The sequence below is a fragment of the Amblyraja radiata genome, chromosome 22, assembly GCF_010909765.2.
Source record: "Amblyraja radiata isolate CabotCenter1 chromosome 22, sAmbRad1.1.pri, whole genome shotgun sequence".
NCBI lineage: Eukaryota > Metazoa > Chordata > Chondrichthyes > Rajiformes > Rajidae > Amblyraja > Amblyraja radiata.
In genome coordinates, this window is record NC_045977.1 from 31379499 (window position 1) to 31398548 (window position 19050).

At 44.8% G+C, this 19050-nt stretch overlaps 1 protein-coding gene and 1 long non-coding RNA gene across 2 annotated transcripts in view; one reads left to right on the top strand and one right to left on the bottom strand.

The window, feature by feature from the left end:
• pdpk1 (3-phosphoinositide dependent protein kinase 1) overlaps positions 1 to 4829 on the bottom strand; it is a 96447-nt gene extending 91618 nt beyond the window's left edge. The window contains exon 1 of the mRNA XM_033040911.1: positions 4618 to 4829. Within this exon, the coding sequence (XP_032896802.1) occupies positions 4618 to 4641 (24 nt within the window). The 5' untranslated portion in view covers positions 4642 to 4829. The remainder of the gene's footprint in view (positions 1 to 4617) is intronic.
• LOC116985841 lies at positions 4242 to 18193 on the top strand. Its single transcript, XR_004415356.1, has 3 exons — positions 4242 to 4595; positions 5567 to 5722; positions 17711 to 18193. It is a non-coding gene; the product is annotated as an uncharacterized LOC116985841 (long non-coding RNA).
• Positions 18194 to 19050: the final 857 nt, after the last annotated feature.

A 19050-nucleotide genomic window follows, 5' to 3' on the forward strand; every position in this document is an offset into this window, starting at 1 on the left:
TCTCTGGAGAACATGGATAGGCAATGTTGCAGGGCAGGACTCTTCTTCAGACGTGACCTATCCACGTTCTCCAGAGATGCTGCCCGACCCTCTGAGATTCTCCAGCACCATGTGTCTTTCCATGTTAGCATAAGAGGTACTGTTCTATTGTTAAGGTTGTGCAGGTGAATTCAAGAACCTGATAGTCATCAGAAAGAAAGCGGTGTGTGGCTGCAGGCTTCTGTACCACCTGCCAAGTTGTGACCAAAACATGTCCTCCCTCTGCTGAACCAATGTTACTCCAACATCAGTTAACTAGATACAGCACGCAAACAATGGCAGTGACTGTAAACACTAGTAGTTGGGCTCCAAGCCATAGTGATACCCTCACCAAAATATATGACAGAATAGGCTTCATTCTAAATGACTAAAATACATATCTGTCCTCAGCACACACCACCATCCTTTCACTAACACTGGTTCCTAGTCAACACGGACCATTTCACAGATCTTGAGAACCACCGCAGTGAAGGAAGACATTGATGATAAAATCCATGTCTGTGCCAACTATCAACGTATACTAATCTAATTTACTAGCACTTGCACTGTAGCCTGCTATGCCCTTGGTGATACAACTGCCCATTATGATGCTGTTATAAATTGTACAATCCTCTAGATTCACTGGCAGGATTGGTGAACTACGGCCAGCACCATCTCGTAGCCCTGCATCCAAATCAGATCACGATTATGTTCATTCCGCACTACTGTGGGGCCACATAATAAATACAAAACTCTCAAACCAAACACTTCGAACTGCATCTCCTACAGATGCACAAACGCCAAGCACAAAGATTAGAAGGAATACACAATAATCCAAAGTATCATTTCATTCTGCCAACCTCCAATTGCCTCAATGGGTGCAACGGCTGAGTTTCCCCACGTTTAACTCATTAGTCACCTTAGAACCACCAGAACAAATCACCCCGAGCATAAAAAACCTTTATGAAGACAAAAAACGGTATTTTGATCAACTTTTGATCAACTATACACTACAACTAAATATTACATTTTTAACATATCTAAAGTTAATTTGTGGACACTTTAAAATCATTGATGCAGATCAAGTCAGTCAATGATTCACCTAAACATGGGGCATCGAAATACAGTAAAAGAAAGGTTAGTGATAGCAATATCCCAACTTTGGTTCAAATTATGCAAACACAAGATAAAAAAGACATAGTGCTTGTGATACTGCAGTACTAAGGTCAGGTATCTACTATCTCCATCATCAAAATTATTAAACCTAGAACTTTCAACAAATCTTGTAACAAATCAGTTTCACTAACATTTTAAAGAGATACTGGAATAACCAGCTAGATGTACATCCAAAGTGATACATAAAACAAGTGGTACTATAGTGTTTAGAACACAGTGCACAGGAAACTCGGTGGGTCAGGCAGCATCTGTGGCGGGAATGACCAGATAATGGCAGTTCACAATTAGGAATGCAGTCAAGTCTATAGGGCAGCAAGGAAACTTTCCTTAGGAAAGGAGAAGTAAAGGGGTGGTTTGTTTGGAAGAGGTGGGTGGGAAGAAAGGTTATGGGGAAAGGGATCCATATCTCAAAAGTCATGTTTAGTCATTCCATCTCTTGGTAATGACACCTCCTTTCCTATTCTCCCCAATCAATTCAGATAGATGCCCGCCCCTTTATTTGCCCACCGCTCGAACAGTCCCACTCTTCTTCATTCCTCTTACTGCCTATCCATGCTACTTCATAAACCCCATCTCTCCTTATGTACAATCTTTCTTCACTTCTCACTAATCCCATTGCTGCAGACATAACCTCATCCCTGTTACATCATCTCCCTTGACCTCAAAATCCGACTTCAACCCTTGTCTGATGCAAAACACCTCATTCTTCCATTCAACGTTCACTCCCTGTCTTTTGACAGCCACAATCTATCCCAAGCTCTTTCCCTCATTGAACTTACCAGAGGCCAATAACCATTTACCCAACCATGGCTGTAATTACCTCCATTCTGATTGCCCCCCCCCCCACCTTCTCAGTTCCATCCTATAATATTTCCTCTCCACTCTGACACCTTCACAAGCTTCCTTCTTTCTCCATGCTCACAACCTACTTCATCTACTCCTCCCCCCCCCCTCTGCAACCCATCTCACAACTCCAGAACCTTGGTCCACAATCCCTGTTTTCATCCCTCTCACTTTAAAAGCCCCTTCACCTGCCTCCCCCTTCACTTCCCTAATCTCCTTTGACCACTGCTGCCTTCACTTCCTCTGTAAAATACACTCCCTCCACACTCGCACTGCTCTTCCCTTTAAGCACTTGCCCCCTGATTCGAGTCCACCTCTTCCTCCTGCCAACTCAAAAGGTACAAATGCTTCACCTCTTCCAACTCCCCGGTTCCTCCTCATCAACCCCAATCCACATTATGCCGTTCCTGCTGCCCATCCGTCCCAATCCTACTCATTATTTTCCTGTCTCCCAAAGATCTCCTCCGTACTCCTACCACACACAAAATAGGCCACCTTCTCATCCAAGCCCTCCACTCCTCGTCCTCCTCCCATTCCTTCTAACCCTTTCCTCGCCTCTGACTGCCACTCTCTTTCTGACTTCCTACCGCATCTGACCTGCCTCCTCCTCCCCTGACCTGTCCTCCACCCCATCCCTGATCCACCTCCCCAACCTGCTGCTTCTTCCTCTAACTTGGCTCCTCCCCACCCGCGCAAGCTGCCTCTGCCTCCTGTTTTCTTGGCCTGCAGTCTCCTTCCGCACAAATCCTGCCTGCCTCCTTCAGCATGTCCACCCAGCCCTAATACTTACAACCTATCTTCTCCCTCCACCTGCCTCTGTCTCCTGCTCCTCCTCCCCACCTCCTCCCTACAATACCCCTTCCTCTACACCATCTGGTCCCCCTACTCCTCTTCCACCCCCATATCTCGTTGTCCGCTTGATTCCTTCTTTCCCCTCAACTCCCTTCCTTCATGTGGTCTCCTCCCTCGGAAATTGATGTTTTCAACATGGACTTATGTAAAGCATTCAGATCCCTCATGGTAGGCTGGTCTAGAAGATTAAGGCATATATGATCCAGAGACATTTGGTAGGTTGAATTCAAATCTAGTTTTACAATAGAAGACAGAAGGTTGGAGGGATATTATTCTGGCGGAGGGTTGTGATCAATGGTGATGTGCCGGGATCAATGCTGGGGCCTCTGTTGATTGTGATAGATTATATATGATTTGGATGAAAATGTAGGTGACCTCTTTAGTAGGATTGTGGCTGACACAAAAATTGATGGAATTTTAGATCGTGAACAAAATTGTTAAATTATACAGCAAGATAAAAATCAGTTGGAAATATGGTTGGAGAAATGGCTGGAGTTTAATCTGAACAAGTATGAGATGTTGCACTCTGGGAGATCAAATGTAGGAGGAAAATGTACAGTAAATGGCAGGAACCTTCAGAGCACTGATGTACAGGGGGATCATGAGGTTCAAATCATAGCTCCCTGAAAGTGCCACACCAGCAGAAAGCTGGTGTTTGAACGTCATACTGCAGCAGTATAAAAGCGGGATTAGGAAATATTTGAAGTATTGTGTGCAGTTCTGGTCGCTGGATTAGAGGAAGGCTGTGGAGACTTTGGTTAGAGTGCAAAAGAGATTCAATGTGGGAGTAGTAACAGGGAGAGTTTGGACAAACTTGGGCTGTATTATCTGAAGCTGCAGCGGTTGAAGGGCAACCTGATAGAAATGTATTAAAAAATGAAAGGCGTATACAAGCTAGATGGTCAGAACACTTTTACCCAGGGTGTAAATGTCAAATACTAGAGGGCATAAATTTAAGTGAGATGGAGAAAGTTTGACAGTGATTTGCAAGGCAAGTTTTCATTCACGCAGAGTGGTAGGTGCCTGGATCGCACTGTCAGTAAGTCAATAAAAACATTACATGCAGCCGATGGATGGATAAAGACCGTATGCAGGTAGGCGGAATTTGGCATCATGATCAACACAGACATCAAGGGCCGAAGGGCCTGTTTCTGTGCTGCATTCTTCCATCACCACCTATTCCTATCTTCCTCTGCCTCTCTGATCTGCCCACTCTTCCTCCCCCTCCACCATCTGATCTTACTATTTCCTCCCCTCGCTGTACTACCTACTCTTCCTCCCCTCATTGAACAGCCTCCACTTCCTCCCCATCAGATCCGCCTACTCTTCCCTCCCCCTCTCTGGATCTTTGCTCTGAACTGCCTCTTCCCTCCCCTCTCGTATCTGCCTCTGCTTCCACCAACCGGCCTCTTCTTCCGAAGATAGGACACAAAAATGCTGGAGTAACTCAGCGGGACAGGCAACATCTCCTCCTTTCACATTGCCACTTCTTTCTTCGCCCTTCAGTCTGCCTCCTATTTCTGCTGCGACTCCTTTCTCTCTCTCTCTCTCTCCATCCGATTCACCTCTTCCCTCTTAACTGCCTGGTACTCGATCTTCCTCCAGGGCCGCCTCCCTCTGCTGTGCGGCCCACACGGAGTTTTCCTGACCACAGGTCGTGAGGCCCAGGGTCGCCCGCCGCAAATACGATCCGGACGGAGCCTGAGGTGAAGCGAGCCGCTTACTCACCATCTGACTGGTGGTTCTCGCCATTGGTGAGGTGGGGTGGGGTGGGGTGCGTTGCGGCCCGGCCCTGCCGGCCCGGCTCCGGTGCCTGGCACTCTTCGCGGTTGGTGTGCGGGAGCGAGAGCTGCCCCAAGGCGCCGCTCACTGCCCACCGCCCTTCGCCGCTCGCTCCGCCATCTTCCGTCTCCGACTCCTTACGTCATAGCACAACAATGCGTCTCGGCCCTGGTGCCCTCGTCCGGAAGTCCCGCCCCTCGCCGGCTCCCATTGGATGTCGTTTGAATGCAACGCTTCCCGCCGCTCTATCCCACGCACCCATTGGTCCTTTCCAGTGCCGGTCAGACCGGTAACCGGCCTATCGCTGCTTCCTGCGATCCACTCTTGACGCGGCCGGGTCGGGAATGCGGTCTGCGCATGCGGATAATGTGAGTGCTGTCCCAATTTTAACTGCGAGGTCAATGTGCCAACTTTGCTTCCTTTTGGGTTGGGTCACTTACTGTTCTTTACTGTAACACTTGTTTTGCACCTATTTCATTTAAATATCAGTTATTTGCCTCATCTAAATTCATTTCATCTGAAAAGTGCCTTAATTTGGGGCTATTTTGAGTGAGTTTTGGCATTTTGCCACTTAGTCATAGTCACTTAGTCACTGTAGATACAGGCCCTTCGGCCCAACTTGCCCACGCCAGCCAACATGTCCCAGCCCACCAGTCCCACGTGCCCGCGTTTGGTCCATATCCCTACAAACCTGTCCTATCCATGTAAAACCTGGCCTATCCATGCAATGGATACCTGTCCTATCCATTATGACATTTGCACAACAGAAATGTGCAGAGACTGATTCCCTTAATAATTCCATAGTATTTTCCCAAGCCATTGAACGGGAGAAGGGAATAATTTTAAAGTTTTTAATATCTGGTTTAATTTCTGTCTGGGTTGGACATGTACACAGATTGAAAATGGACGCTTCCCCAAAGATGTGCTACACGTGGAGGTCATCAACACACGGAAGCCAACAGGAAGATCAAAGCTTCACCACGAGGATATGATTAAAAGAGATATGACGTATGTTAAAATTGGCACTGACAACTGGGAAACTGCTGCTGAGGTAGGTGAATTTGTTGACAGTTTCCAGTGAAGTGGTATTGTCTCCCACTACATTTTATCTCTGTACCACCCACTCCCCTGACATCATTCTGAAGAAGGGTCTCGACCCTGAACTGTCACCCATTTCTTCTCTCCAGAGATGCTGCCTGTCCCGCTGAGTTACTCCAGCATTTGTGTCTATCTTCGAAGTTGTATTTAAGGTGATTTCATGGGGGAGTGCAGTGCCTTGACCCATGACAACAGTTTTCTTAAAGCTGATTGTTAGCTGATATTCGTTGGTTTTGCTGAGACTGATAACAGAAAAATATTCTTTATTGATGATAAAAGATAACAAAGCAGTGGCAAGCACCACAATATATCAAACATCACTTGATACACCCGGTTCTTTAAGGTAAACAAATCCACAAGTATACTAAAAGGACACAAACTGCTGGAGTAATTCAGCGAATCGGACAGTATCCCTGAAGAACATGGATGGATGTGACATTTTGAGTCGGGTCCCTTTTTCAGACTGAATCCATGTTCTGTCCAGCACTTTGTGTCCTTTATGTAAACTAGCGTATGCATATCCCAGTTTCTACCGCATGTATAGTATACTGCTTTCCCTTGAGAAAAAACATGATTAATTCATATATTTGGTTATCTATTTGCTGAATGTCGGTAGTAAGAGATAAGGGGAAGGGGTAGGGCAAGAGCTGACCTAAAATATTGCCAAGGGTCATTGAGTGATAGTGTGGAAACCAACTTGCCCATACTGGCCAACATGTCCCAGCTACACTAGTCCCACCTGCCTGCATTTGGTCCATATCCCTCCAAACCTGTCCTATCCATGTATCTGTCTAACTGTTTCTTAAATGTTGGGATAGTTCCAGCCTCAACTACCTCCTATGGCAGCTTGTTCCATACACCCACCTTTGTGTGAAAAAGTTACCCCTCAGATTCCTATTAAATTTTTTCCCTGATCCTCGATTCACCTACTCTGGGCAAGAGAATCTGTGTATCTACCCGATCTATTCCTCTCATGGTTTTATACACGAGATACAAGGAACTGCAGATGCTGGTTTGCAAATATTGTACATCCATTCCACCAACACCCTCCACCTCACAGTTGCTGCCTGACCCGCTGAGTTCCTCCAGCATTTTGTGTCTACCTTCGGTTTAATCCAGCATCTGCAGTTCTTTCTTACACGTCTATTGATTTCAGAAAGAAGGCCACCCCCCTCCTCCCTCTCTTCATCAATGGAGAGGTGGTTGAGAGGGTCACCTTCTTTAAGTTCCTCGGGACCACCATACATCAATCCCTATCATGGGAGCTCAACACTAGTCTCATAATCAGTAAGTGCCACCAGCGACTCTACTTCCTGCGGCAGCTCAAAAAATTCAGGGTCAGTCGACCAGCCATGACCCACTTCTATAGGTCTACCATAGAAAGCATACTCACATTCTCCATGCTTGTCTGGTATGGTCACACAACCTCGCAGGATAAGATTCGGCTGGAGAGAATAGTGCGCCGAGCTTCTAAGATCATCGGTTGCAGCACACTTCCCTCAGTGACATCACTTTACTCAACAAGACTCACCAGAAAGGCCAAAAAAATCATAGCAGACCACTTTCACCCGGCACATTACCTCTTTAATCTCCTCCCATCAGGAAGGAGATATAGAAGCATTAAAAGTAAAACATCTCGCTTCAGAGACAGCACCTACCTCCAAGCCATCAGATATTTGAATTTGCACTAATCACTTTGCACTTTCTTTTGCACTTGCACCTACGTTTAACATGACGCTGCTGGGTAATGTCCTTCCTGTATATATTGTCCTTCGTACGATATTGTCTGTAATATTTATTATTTATTGTGGTGTATGTGGTGGATGTATTGTACTGAATTGTATCTGTCTGAGAGCGAACCAAGACACATTCCTATCAACTTGTTGACATGGCAATAAACTTCTTGAATCTTGAATCTTGAATCTATTGTGTCTCTCTTGTTCAGCTGCTTGGCACATCCCTTGGCTCGAGCTTTACATTCTTCTTCAGCTATAATTTTACCTACATTGGTGCCAATACAATGCAATCAGTACTCAACACACAGAGTTGGTTCTTTGCTACACTCTCATTTCACCATAATTCTCTTGCTACCCCGTGAAGTGGAATGGTAGCCACCGATATCTCATTGGAGATATTGCCAGTATGATCTGCCAGCCGTAGACCACATGGTGCCTTTTAAATCTGCATGAGAAGTGACCTGTTTGAGCCTGACCGGTGAACACCAAAGTATGAGTGGTACATGTATCTCCTCACTACCCAACGTGCAATCTAATTGACTCAATCCAATCTAGGACTTTTTTCACCCGGAGAGTGATGAGTACTTTGAATGCATTGTCAGAGAGAGTGGTGAAGGCAAAGTTGCTGATAGCATTTAAGAAGTGCCCTGACAAGCCCTTAACTTGCCTAGGCATAGAAAGCTACAGCCCAAGTGTGGGAAGATGGTATTTGTGCTGATGGGTACCCACTGGTCAACATGGACACGGTCTGTTTCCTTACTACTTCACAGCTTCCAAAAGACATCTGAATGAGTATTTGAAATGAAAGAGTTTGCAAAGATAATCAGAGAGGCTAACAAATTGGGATAAACTGGAATAAAAAGGAACTGCAGATGCTGCTTTACAACAAAGATGGACACAAAATGCTGTAGCAAGTCAGGCAGCATCTCCATTTTCTCCAGACCCACCATTTCCTTCAATGTTACTCCAGCAGTTTGTGTCTATCTTTGGGTCAAACTGGGTTTCTCTTACACCGTTTTGATGGACTACATGTTCTGGATTGTAACTGTGATTCTGATTCAGAATTCACACCACATGTACGTTTAGTTCATCATAGGCTGCCCCTCAGGGCCAAGGATGACATTCCTCCACACCGGTACTTTGTGTTCTGAGTTAACTTATGAAGCCAATGAGGAACACACAGAGTTTTTAAGAAGGAACTGCAGATGCTGGAAAATCGAAGGTACACAAAAAAGCTGGAGAAACTCTATGGAGCGAAGGAAAAAGGCAAAGTTTCGGGCCGAAACCCTTCTTCAGACTCTTCTTCAGAGGAACACACAGACTCTGATACAGGAAGAACTGTAGTTGCTTGGCTGGGCAGGTGGGTGGATAGTTTGGTAAGTGCATTACTTTCACCATTTACACATTCTCCTGCCAAAGGGATTCTGAAAAGCCAGTCCAAATGACCCTTCTCTGTTTGGTGTATTCATGAGCCAGTGTTGCCTGAAGTGGGTGGGGGGGTGCAACATATTTTCATGGAGGCTTTGAGAACATCCTTGAATATTTTGCTCCTGGACACACGCCCGCTCATATGCCTAGCCACACTCCTGGACATCAAGTTATCATGTGTTCATCCACCAAAAGACCCATCTCTGAACATCTTTCTCCCAATCCTCTTACAAATGGATTCTAGTGTAAGGCTTTTAGGGAAATGGCAATAGTAGATTTGGTTTTGCCATTCATATGTCAACAGTTCATGTGCTTTATTGGACTAGCCTGGATGATGCACTATGCTGGAATAAATTGTTACATCTTGTGGAGAGAAAATGTTTCAAGCGTGTGTTGCATTTAGTGATCTTTTCAACAAGCAATTATGTCTCTCTTTAAGACATAGACACAAATGCTGGAGTAACTCAGCGGGTGAGGCAGCATCCCTGGAGAGAAGGATTGGGTGATGTTTTGGGTCGAGACACTTCTTCAGACTGATGTCAGGGGAGGGGGCGGGACAAAGATAGAATGTAGGCGGAGAGAAAGCAAGGACTCTCTGAAGTTAGAGAAGTCAACGTTCATACCGCTGGGGTGTAAACTACCCAAGCGAATATGGCTATCTGGACTACACTTTTTCCCACCTTGCTTCCTGTAAGGACTTTATCCCCTACTCCCAATTCCTCTGCCTACGCCGCATCTGCACTCAGCATGAGGTGTTCCAAACCAGGGCATTGGAGATATCCTCATTCTTTAGGGAACGTGAGTTCCCCTCTTCGACTATAGATGAGGCTCTCACCAGGGTCTCCTCTATATCCCGTAGCTCCGCTCTCACTTCTCATACCCCCACTCATAACAAGGACAGAGTCCCCCTTGTCCCCACCTTCCACCCTCCCAGCCATCTATACAACAGCTAATCCTCCGACATTTTCGCCACCTCCAATGGGATCCCACCACTGGCCACATCTTCCCATCTCCTCCCCTTTCGGCTTTCCGCAGAGACCGTTCCCTCCATAACTCCCTGGTCAATTCGTCCCTTCCCACCCAAACCACCCCCTCCTATGATACTTTCCCTTGCAACCGGAGGAAATGCTACACTTGTCGCTTTACCTCCCCCCTTTACTCCATCCAAGGACCCAAGCAGTCTTTCAGGTGAGACAGAGGTTCACCTGCACCTCCTCCAACCTCATCTATTGCATCCGCTGTTCTAGGTGCCAACTGCTCTACATCGGTGAGACCAAGAGCAGGCTTCGCGATCGCTTCGCCCAACACCTCCGCTCAGTTCACAATAACCAACCAGATCTCCCGGTGACTGAGCACTTCAACTCCCCATCCCATTCCGAATCCGACCTTTCTGTCCTGGGTCTCCCCCATGGCTAGAGTGAGTCCCACCGCAAATTGGAGGAGCAGCACCACATATTTCGCTTGGGTAGTTTACACCCCAGCGGTATGAACATTGACTTCTCAATTTCAGGTAGTTCTTGCTTTCTCCCTCCTTCCCCTCCCCTTCCCAGCTCTCCCATAGCCTACTGTATCCGCCTCTTCCTTTCTTTTTCCCGCCCCCACCCCACATCAATCTGAAGAAGGGTCTCGACCCGAAATGTCACCTATTCCTTCGCTCCATAGAGGCTGCCTCACCCGCTGAGTTTCACCAGCATTTTTGTCTACCAAGCCAATATGAGGTGCTGTTCCTCCAATTTGTGCTGGGCCTCACTCTGCCAATGGAGGAGGCCCAGGACAGAAAGGTCAGATTGGGAATGTGAGGGGGAGTTGAATTGCTGAGCCACCGGGAGATCAGGCAGGTTACGACGGTCTGAGCGAAGGATCAGGTAGGTATCCTCCTCTCTTTAGGACATGTTCAACTGCTCTGTGCTGAATATTTGACTCGTCTGCTGACTTCAGTGAGCTGTATGGCCTATGTTGTCCATGGGATGAAGGAGAATATTGGCCATACAGGGATGGGCAATTAATAATGGGATGGTGGTTTCAGTGGGTATTGTGTGGGATGGTCCAGCAGTTTCCTTCTCCAAGAAGGTCCTTATCTGAGTGGACTTCTGATGGTGAGAATGATGACCTTCATGACTCAGCCATGTTGAAGAACCTTCGTGACAAAATCTGACTTCACGAGAAAAGATTGTACGCAGGTGAGAAATTGAAAGATAAGCGATGCCGACGCACCATCCAACTTCAAAACATTTCAGGGAAAGGGGAGAAGCTGCAAACAAAAATGACTACACCTAGAAATAACCCCGCAGGACAAATTAATTGCTAAAACCATTCCAGTCGTTCATTTTCACTACCGCACCCCAGGAGTCTGTCCCTAACATTGCATGAGAAGAGCTTCCTTCTTTCACTTTTACGTTTCGACTTTGTACTTTGAACTTGTTACTACCATTTTAATTTCAAGTAAGTTTGATGCCAAAGACACATTGCTGCAGGATGGTTTACAGTGAGACACAACTTTCTGCATGGATTGCAACAACAGTAAGAAGAATAGAAAACACAAGAAAGCAAAACGCTGATCCTCTGCAAGAAAGTGGGTAGTTTAGGCAACGTGACTGCTGTGCTTCCAGGCTCATGGATCTGAGAACGCCTCCTGTTTCTGCATAATGTGTTGTTTGTAGGCTATGTCAGATAAATTCACTTGTACAAGCACCCAATGGGAAGCACGCACTCCAACTGTGCCTTGCACAATGGATTGAAATATCCAAATTAAATAGCTTGCTACTGAAACAAAAGAGTAGTAAACATGCTCCAGGGCAGTACTGAGTCATACAAACTGGGAAGGTCGGGTTTGATCTTTTCTCCATGCTGGGTTACTTGGGGAGAATTCACCGCATGGGTCTATTTCTGCCCTATTGTTGGGAAGAATCATGATGTTCTCTGCCTCATGACTGCAGTCCAGCAATCTCTGCTGTGGAAACAAAGAACTGCAGATGGGCGGCATGGAGGCGCAGCGGTAGAGTTGCTGCATTACAGCGCCAGAGACACCGGGTTCGATCCTGACGATGGATCCCGTCTGCGTGGAGTTTGCACATCCTCCCTGTGACCGCAGGGGTTTTCTCCGGGTGCTCCAGGTTCCACCCCACACTCCAAAGACCTGCAGGTATGTTGGTTAAATGGATTTTGGTAAAATTGTAAATTGTCCCTAGTGTGTAGGATAGTGTTAGTGTACAGGGTGATCACTGGTTGGGGCAGGCTTGGTGAGCCAAAGGTCCTGTTTCTGCGCTGTACGTCTGAACTAAAAATTAAACTAAACTAAAGGTGCTAGACACAAAATGCTGGAGTAACTCAGCGGGTCAGGCAGCATTTCTGGAGATAAAGCATGAGTGATATTTCAGGCCAGATCCCTTCTTCAGTTTGAAGCAAGAGGAACAGGTTAGGTTTGCTTATGACGTCTTTGTCATCAATGTCTTGTCAGTGGTTTGCTGTAAATTTACACCTGAGGAGCATTCACCTGTTTGGCAGGGAAGCAAATGTGCTGCAGTGTTGTCTGTCCTCCATGAGGTGTCAGTGGTGCGCACTACACCATTGTCACATTATGTGCCTTTAAATTTTTTGCAATCTCCATCATATACCTAGGTTTTTTTTTAATTATGCATTTTGAAGTAAATTTTTGAAATAAAAATGTAGTTCAAAAATAGTGCATGGCTTTTTATTATAATCATAGTGTTGTTCAATCTATACATTCATAGTGTTATCATAGTCATAGAAACATAGAAAATAGGTGCAGGAGTAGGCCATTCGGCCCTTCGAGCCTGCACCGCCATTCAATATGATCATGGCTGATCATCCAACTCAGTATCCTGTACCTGCCTTCTCTCCATACCCCCTGATCCCTTTAGCCACAAGGGCCACATCTAACTCCCTCTTAAATATAGCCAATGAACTGGCCTCAACTACCTTTTGTGGCAGAGAGTTCCAGAGATTCACCGCTCTCTGTGTGAAAAATGTTTTTCTCATCTCGGTCCTAAAGGATTTCCCCTTTATCCTTAAACTGTGACCCCTTGTCCTGGACTTCCCCAATTTCGGGAACAATCTTCCTGCATCTAGTCTGTCCAACCCATTAAGAATTTTGTAAGTTTCTATAAAATATCCCCTCAATCTTCTAAATTCTAGCGAGTACAAGCCGAGTCTATCCAGTCTTTCTTCATACGAAAGTCCTGACATCCCAGGAATCAGTCTGGTGAACCTTCTCTGTGTTCCCTCTATGGCAAGAATGTCTTTCCTCAGATTTCGAGACCAAAACTGGTGTACACAATACTCCAGGTGTGGTCTCACCAATACCCTGTACAACTGCAGTAGAACCTCCCTGCTCCTATACTCAATCCTTTTGCTATGAATGCTAACATACCATTCGCTTTCTTCACTGCCTGCTGCACCTGCATGCCTACTTTCAATGACTGGTGTACCATGACACCCAGGTCTCGTTGCATCTCCCCTTTTTCTAATCGGCCACCATTTAGATAATAGTCTACTTTCCTGTTTTTGCCACCAAAGTGGATAACCTCACATTTATCCACATTATACTGCATTTGCCATGCATTTGCCCACTCACCCAGCCTATCCAAGTCACCTTGCAGCCTCCTAGCATCCTCCTCACAGCTAACACTGCCCCCCAGCTTCGTGTCATCCGCAAACTTGGAGATGTTGCATTCAATTCCCTCGTCCAAATCATTAATATATATTGTAAATAGCTGGGGTCCCAGCACTGAGCCTTACGGTACCCCACTAGTCACTACCTGCCATTCTGAAACTGGCCCGTTTACTCCTACTCTTTGCTTCCTGTTTGCCAGCCAGTTCGCTATCCACATCAATACTGAACCCCCAATACCGTGTGCTTTAAGTTTGTATACTAATCTCTTATGTGGGACCTTGTCGAAAGCCTTCTGAAAATCCAGATATAACACATCCACTGGTTCTCCCTTATCCACTCTACTAGTTACATCCTCGATTCAAACAGCATGGAAAAAGGACCTTCACTCCAGCTTGCCTCTGCCAACCAAGATGCCCCATCTGCATGTCCCACCTGCCCATGTTTGGCCCCATCCCTCTAAACCTTTCCTATCTATTCACCTGTCTAAATATAGTTTAAATGTTGTTATAATACCTGACTCAACTGTCCCCTCTGTTAAATTTGTTCCATTAACCACAATTCTCTGTATAAGAAAGTTACCCCTCAGATTCCTACATATTCTTTCCCCTATGGACCGTGTTTCTTGATTCTCCTACTCTGGGTAATAGTTCTATACATTTGTAGTTGAGCACATTCTCGATACAGAGAAAACATAGAAAATAAGTGCAGGAGGAGGCCATTCGGCCCTTCGAGCCAGCATTCACAGTAATTATGGCTGATCATCCACATCAGTACCCCGTTCCTGCCTTCTCCCCATATCCCTATCAAGTGAGGAAGGATCTGACGGGAAGAGCCCTTCTCTCCACCAGTCAAACAAATTCTTGGTCTTTGTTAGTGAGGTTTGGAAATGAAACATTCAGCCAAATGGCTTTAACGATTTGCGGTTGGTGCAAGTCAATCATCCAGGCGCAATACAAATCTGAAGAAGGGTCCTGACCTGAAACATCACTTGGGCGTATCCTCCAGAGATGCTTCCTGACACACTGAGTTATTCCCGCACCTTGTGTTCTACATCAGTGCAGGAGCTCCTCAGCATAGTGTCCGAGGCCCAAATGGCAGAGCAGACCTTATTGGCCAAATGGTCAAATTCTGCGCCTATGTCTTTTGGTCTTTACAATTACCGTTAACCTATATATATATATATACGTCTCGAGGGTTTAACCCCCTTTTCTAAGGGAAGTTGATATTTTAATTCCAGCTAGGCTCCACCTCATTTTATACATCTTATTTAAGTTTCCTGTACCAAAGAAAACAATTCTAGGTAATTCAATCTTTCCTCCTTGTTATTATTTTTCAGTCCCAAATAAACATTTTAGAAATCTCAGTTCCATTTCCAGCGCAATTACATCGCTACTGAACTGGATACAGGGCTCAAGCTATGGCTTAACTGCAGAACCTTCCTGCACTTACAATCTATGCTTCGGCTAATAAAGAAAAGACATTTAAATTGCCCTTCTGCCCTGTTACCTTTATGGATCTGTGGATGCTAATTCCCCTTGTTCCTCCACACCACTCTACATTCTGCCATTTACACTATATTTTCTTGCCTTGTTGCAAGCCCCCTAATGGGCCTGCCCCACATAGGCGATTTTTTAGGCAACTACAGGCGACTAGTTTGTTGCCAATGGTCGCCTGGAGTAGTCTCCTCAGTCGCGCAAAAAGTCGTAGCGTCTTTCTGGTCGGCGCTACATTTTCAACATGTTGAAAAACATGTTGGAAACAGGCCCTTCAGCCCACCAAGTCCACGCTGACCATCAATCACTTGTTCACACCACCTCTATGTTATCCAGTTTTCGAATCCACTCCTTAGACATCAGAGGGAGTTTACAGCGGACTATTAACCTACAAACCCTCATGTCTTTGGGATGTGGGAGGAAATCAGAGCACCTGGAGGAAACCCATACAGTTACAGGGAGAACATGCAAACTCCCCACGCCACCACCGGAGATCAGGATCGAACCCGGGTCTTTGGCGCTGTGAGGCGGCAGCTCTTCCAGCTGCACAACTGTGCCGTCCCAAAGCTTATCAAAACCAATGTTAAACTCCATGTGGATTGCATTAAATGCGCTGCCTCATTAACTCTCCTTATTATCTCTTCAATAACGGCAAGTGTTATTTGCTCACAACCTGGCCTTAACTTAAGGTGATCAAAAAGGAACTGCAGATGCTGGAAAATCGAAGGTACACAAAAATGCTGGAGAAACTTAGCAGGTTTCTCAACAACCCAGTCTGAAGAAGGGTTTCGGCCCAAAACGTTACCTATTTCCTTCGCTCCATAGATGCTGCTGCACCCGCTGAGTTTCTCCAGCATTTTTGTGTACCCTTAACTTAAGGTGATACTTGTTCTAGCCAGCTGGGTTTAACCTCAACAGGATCAGGACTCAATAGTCTGTGTCTATATATTGAATGTGCAACTGTCCCTCAGAATAGATTCCAATAATTTCCCCATGTCAGAAGATAAACTAACTGGCCTGTAATTATTTTACCACGTCCTCCTTATTTTAAACCATGACACAATGTTAGCAGTTCTCCATTCCCCTGATACCACTCCTGTTGCCAGGGAGAATTGAATTATAGCTAGTGCTTCCACAATTTCCTGCCTTGCTTCCTTGAACAGCCTGGGATCCCTTCCATCTGAGCCTGGCAGATGATCCATTTTCAAGGATGATAAACACCTTAATACTGTAATTTGCCTTTAAAATATCAACGACTTATTTATTACACCACAATGTTATGTGCCATTCATTTTATCCACCTTACTGATGATGTGGATCATCAATTATCTATATCATTATAAATAATGTGGATAAAATTAATGGCACATGAAGTGCCCCATAAATATTCTATAGAACATTGACCAACTCCACACTTTCATGTCCCTCTTCCTGGCGTCATTTAGTCCAGGATACGTTGGGATTGAGAGCAAATTCCTAGTTTGTGTTCCTGACATGTATCCCAGTTTGTGTAGGAAGGAACTGCAAATGCTGGCTTAAACCGAAAATAGACACAAAATGCTGGAGTAACTCAGCGAGACAGGCAGCATCTCTGGAGAGAAGGAATGGGTGACGGTTCGGGTTCCAGTCCCAGTTTACCGTCTTTAACTTTGAGTCTACATTCTTTTTGCCTCAAATCCATCCTCAATGGATCCCCGTCATATGTCTCACCACTGTTGATAAAAGCCAAAACCATGTACCATTCCTTATGAAACCTACTTGTAATAATCTGTGAACCTGAATAGATCTATTTGTTTCTAAGCTCTGTTATCCATCATAAAACCTTTTGCCTTTTCATGTCACCTTCCAACCTGTGAATCTTTTTTTTTTTAATGTCAGTTTCCATTCAAAGGCCTTTTAAATTGAATTGCTAGTCATCCACTCTTGTAACATATCCTAAGGTGGATCTTACACCAATGCAATAATGGTCACAGGGCAGAAGAGCTTCGAATTAGAATGTTTCTACTAAGTTTAACAAGAAGCCCTATACAAGGTGCCTTCTTCAGCAGATCTCGTTGTGATTCTACCACCACATCCTCTGACTACCTGACATTTACAAAACAATATAGATTGCGTGCACTGATTTTCTCTTGCTAAAAAAGTGTGTAAGCATACGCATTACTGATTCTATGACTACTCAAAGTCTCCACTTTAAAAATGACTGATAATTGAACCCTGCCATTACCAATCGCCCCAAGTTTCAACCTTCCAATTTGTTGAGATCTTGTCGGAAAGTAAGGGATTCCGTCTATAAGTAACTCCGTTTACACATGACACCATCGTAGCAGGCCAGATCTCGAACAATGATGAGATGAAGTCCAGGAAGGAGATGGAGACCCCAGTAAAGCATTGCCAAGACAACTCATTGTCAGCAAGATGAAGGAACTCATCAATGACTTCAAGAAACGGGGTGGTGCCTACGCCCCAGTCAACAGCATCGTGTTGAAATAGAAAAGGTTGAGAGATTCAACTTCCTGGGCATAAATATCACCAACAATATTTCTTGGTCCAACCATATTGATAGTACGACCCGGAAAGCACATCAATACCTCGACTGTCTGAAGACTAAGGCAGTTCACGATATCACTAACGTTTCTTATCAACTTCTACAGAAGCACCGCGGAAAGTGTCCTATCGGATGCACCACAACTTGATTTGACAACGGCTCTGCTCAAGACCACAAGAAATTGCTTAGAGTTATGGATGTCATCTAGTCCATCACACAAACCAGCCTCTCCTCATTAACTCCATCTACACCTCAGGAAAGCAGCCAACATAATCAAGGACCACTTGCATCCCTATACTTCCTTCGTCGCCCCTCTTCTGTTGGCCTGAAGATACAAAAGCTTGAAAACATGTACCACCAGATTCAAGAACAGCTTCTTTCCCACTATTATCAAATTACTGTACAGCCCTCCTATAAGCTAAGGGTGCATTGCTGATCTCCCAATCTACCTCATTGCGGCTCTTGCACTCATTTCTCTATATCCACTTTATCTGTAGCCATAGTGTTTATAACGCTATATTTTGTACCCTGGTATTTTTGTCTTTGCACTACCTGTTATACTGGCATTTGGCTAATTGTGTCCAGGGGAGGGTTTTACTGCAAATAAAAGTTTATCCCTGCATAGTGAAGGAAAACCAATACAAATTTTAGAACATTATCACCAATGTGTCCATTCGCTTCAGATGGATCACTGTTTCAGTGACATTTTTATTTCTTAATGGAATGTAAGTTTATTAAGAATTATGAATTTAGAATGTTTGCTATCATGTGCTAGTTATTATTTTAAATGATAATTTTCCAAACTATCTTATCAAATTCACCCCTCATACCTATATACCTTTAGTTTTCAAGGCTTTAGTTTCTCATTTAGCTATGCTCAAAATTCCAAAATATCTCCAGAGATGCTGCCTGTAACCGGCTGAGTTACTCCAGCTTTTTGTGTCTATCCAAAATATGATCGCTTTCCTAAATAACGTCTCTCTATTACTCAGACAAGGCTATTCCCCAGTTGGTTCCAAGGAATCTTATTTCAGAAAACAGTCCCAAATGCATTTTATCAACTCATCCTCAAAATTATTGTCACTAAATTTGGTTTAGTGAAAATAAATAATAGTGGCCCCACGATTATTGTACTACCATTGATGAAAGCTTTTCTGACTTCCTGATTAATTCTCTCTCCAACATTGTTTCCTGTAAACCACCCCCTCCAATATTATCTCTCATCTCTACCCATGCTGATTACACTTCCTGTTTATCAGGGCCAAGATTATTCCTCTACTGCCTTTGTATCATCTTGTATTACACTTTAAACTCTTGGCTATCTCTCACACGTCTTTTTCTATTTTGAATTCCCTTTTTAAAGATCATGCAGTGTGGGATATTTAATTCCTTGATTATCATTTAGTCACAACAATTTCGGTTATCACCACTTGTTCATTAGTGCAT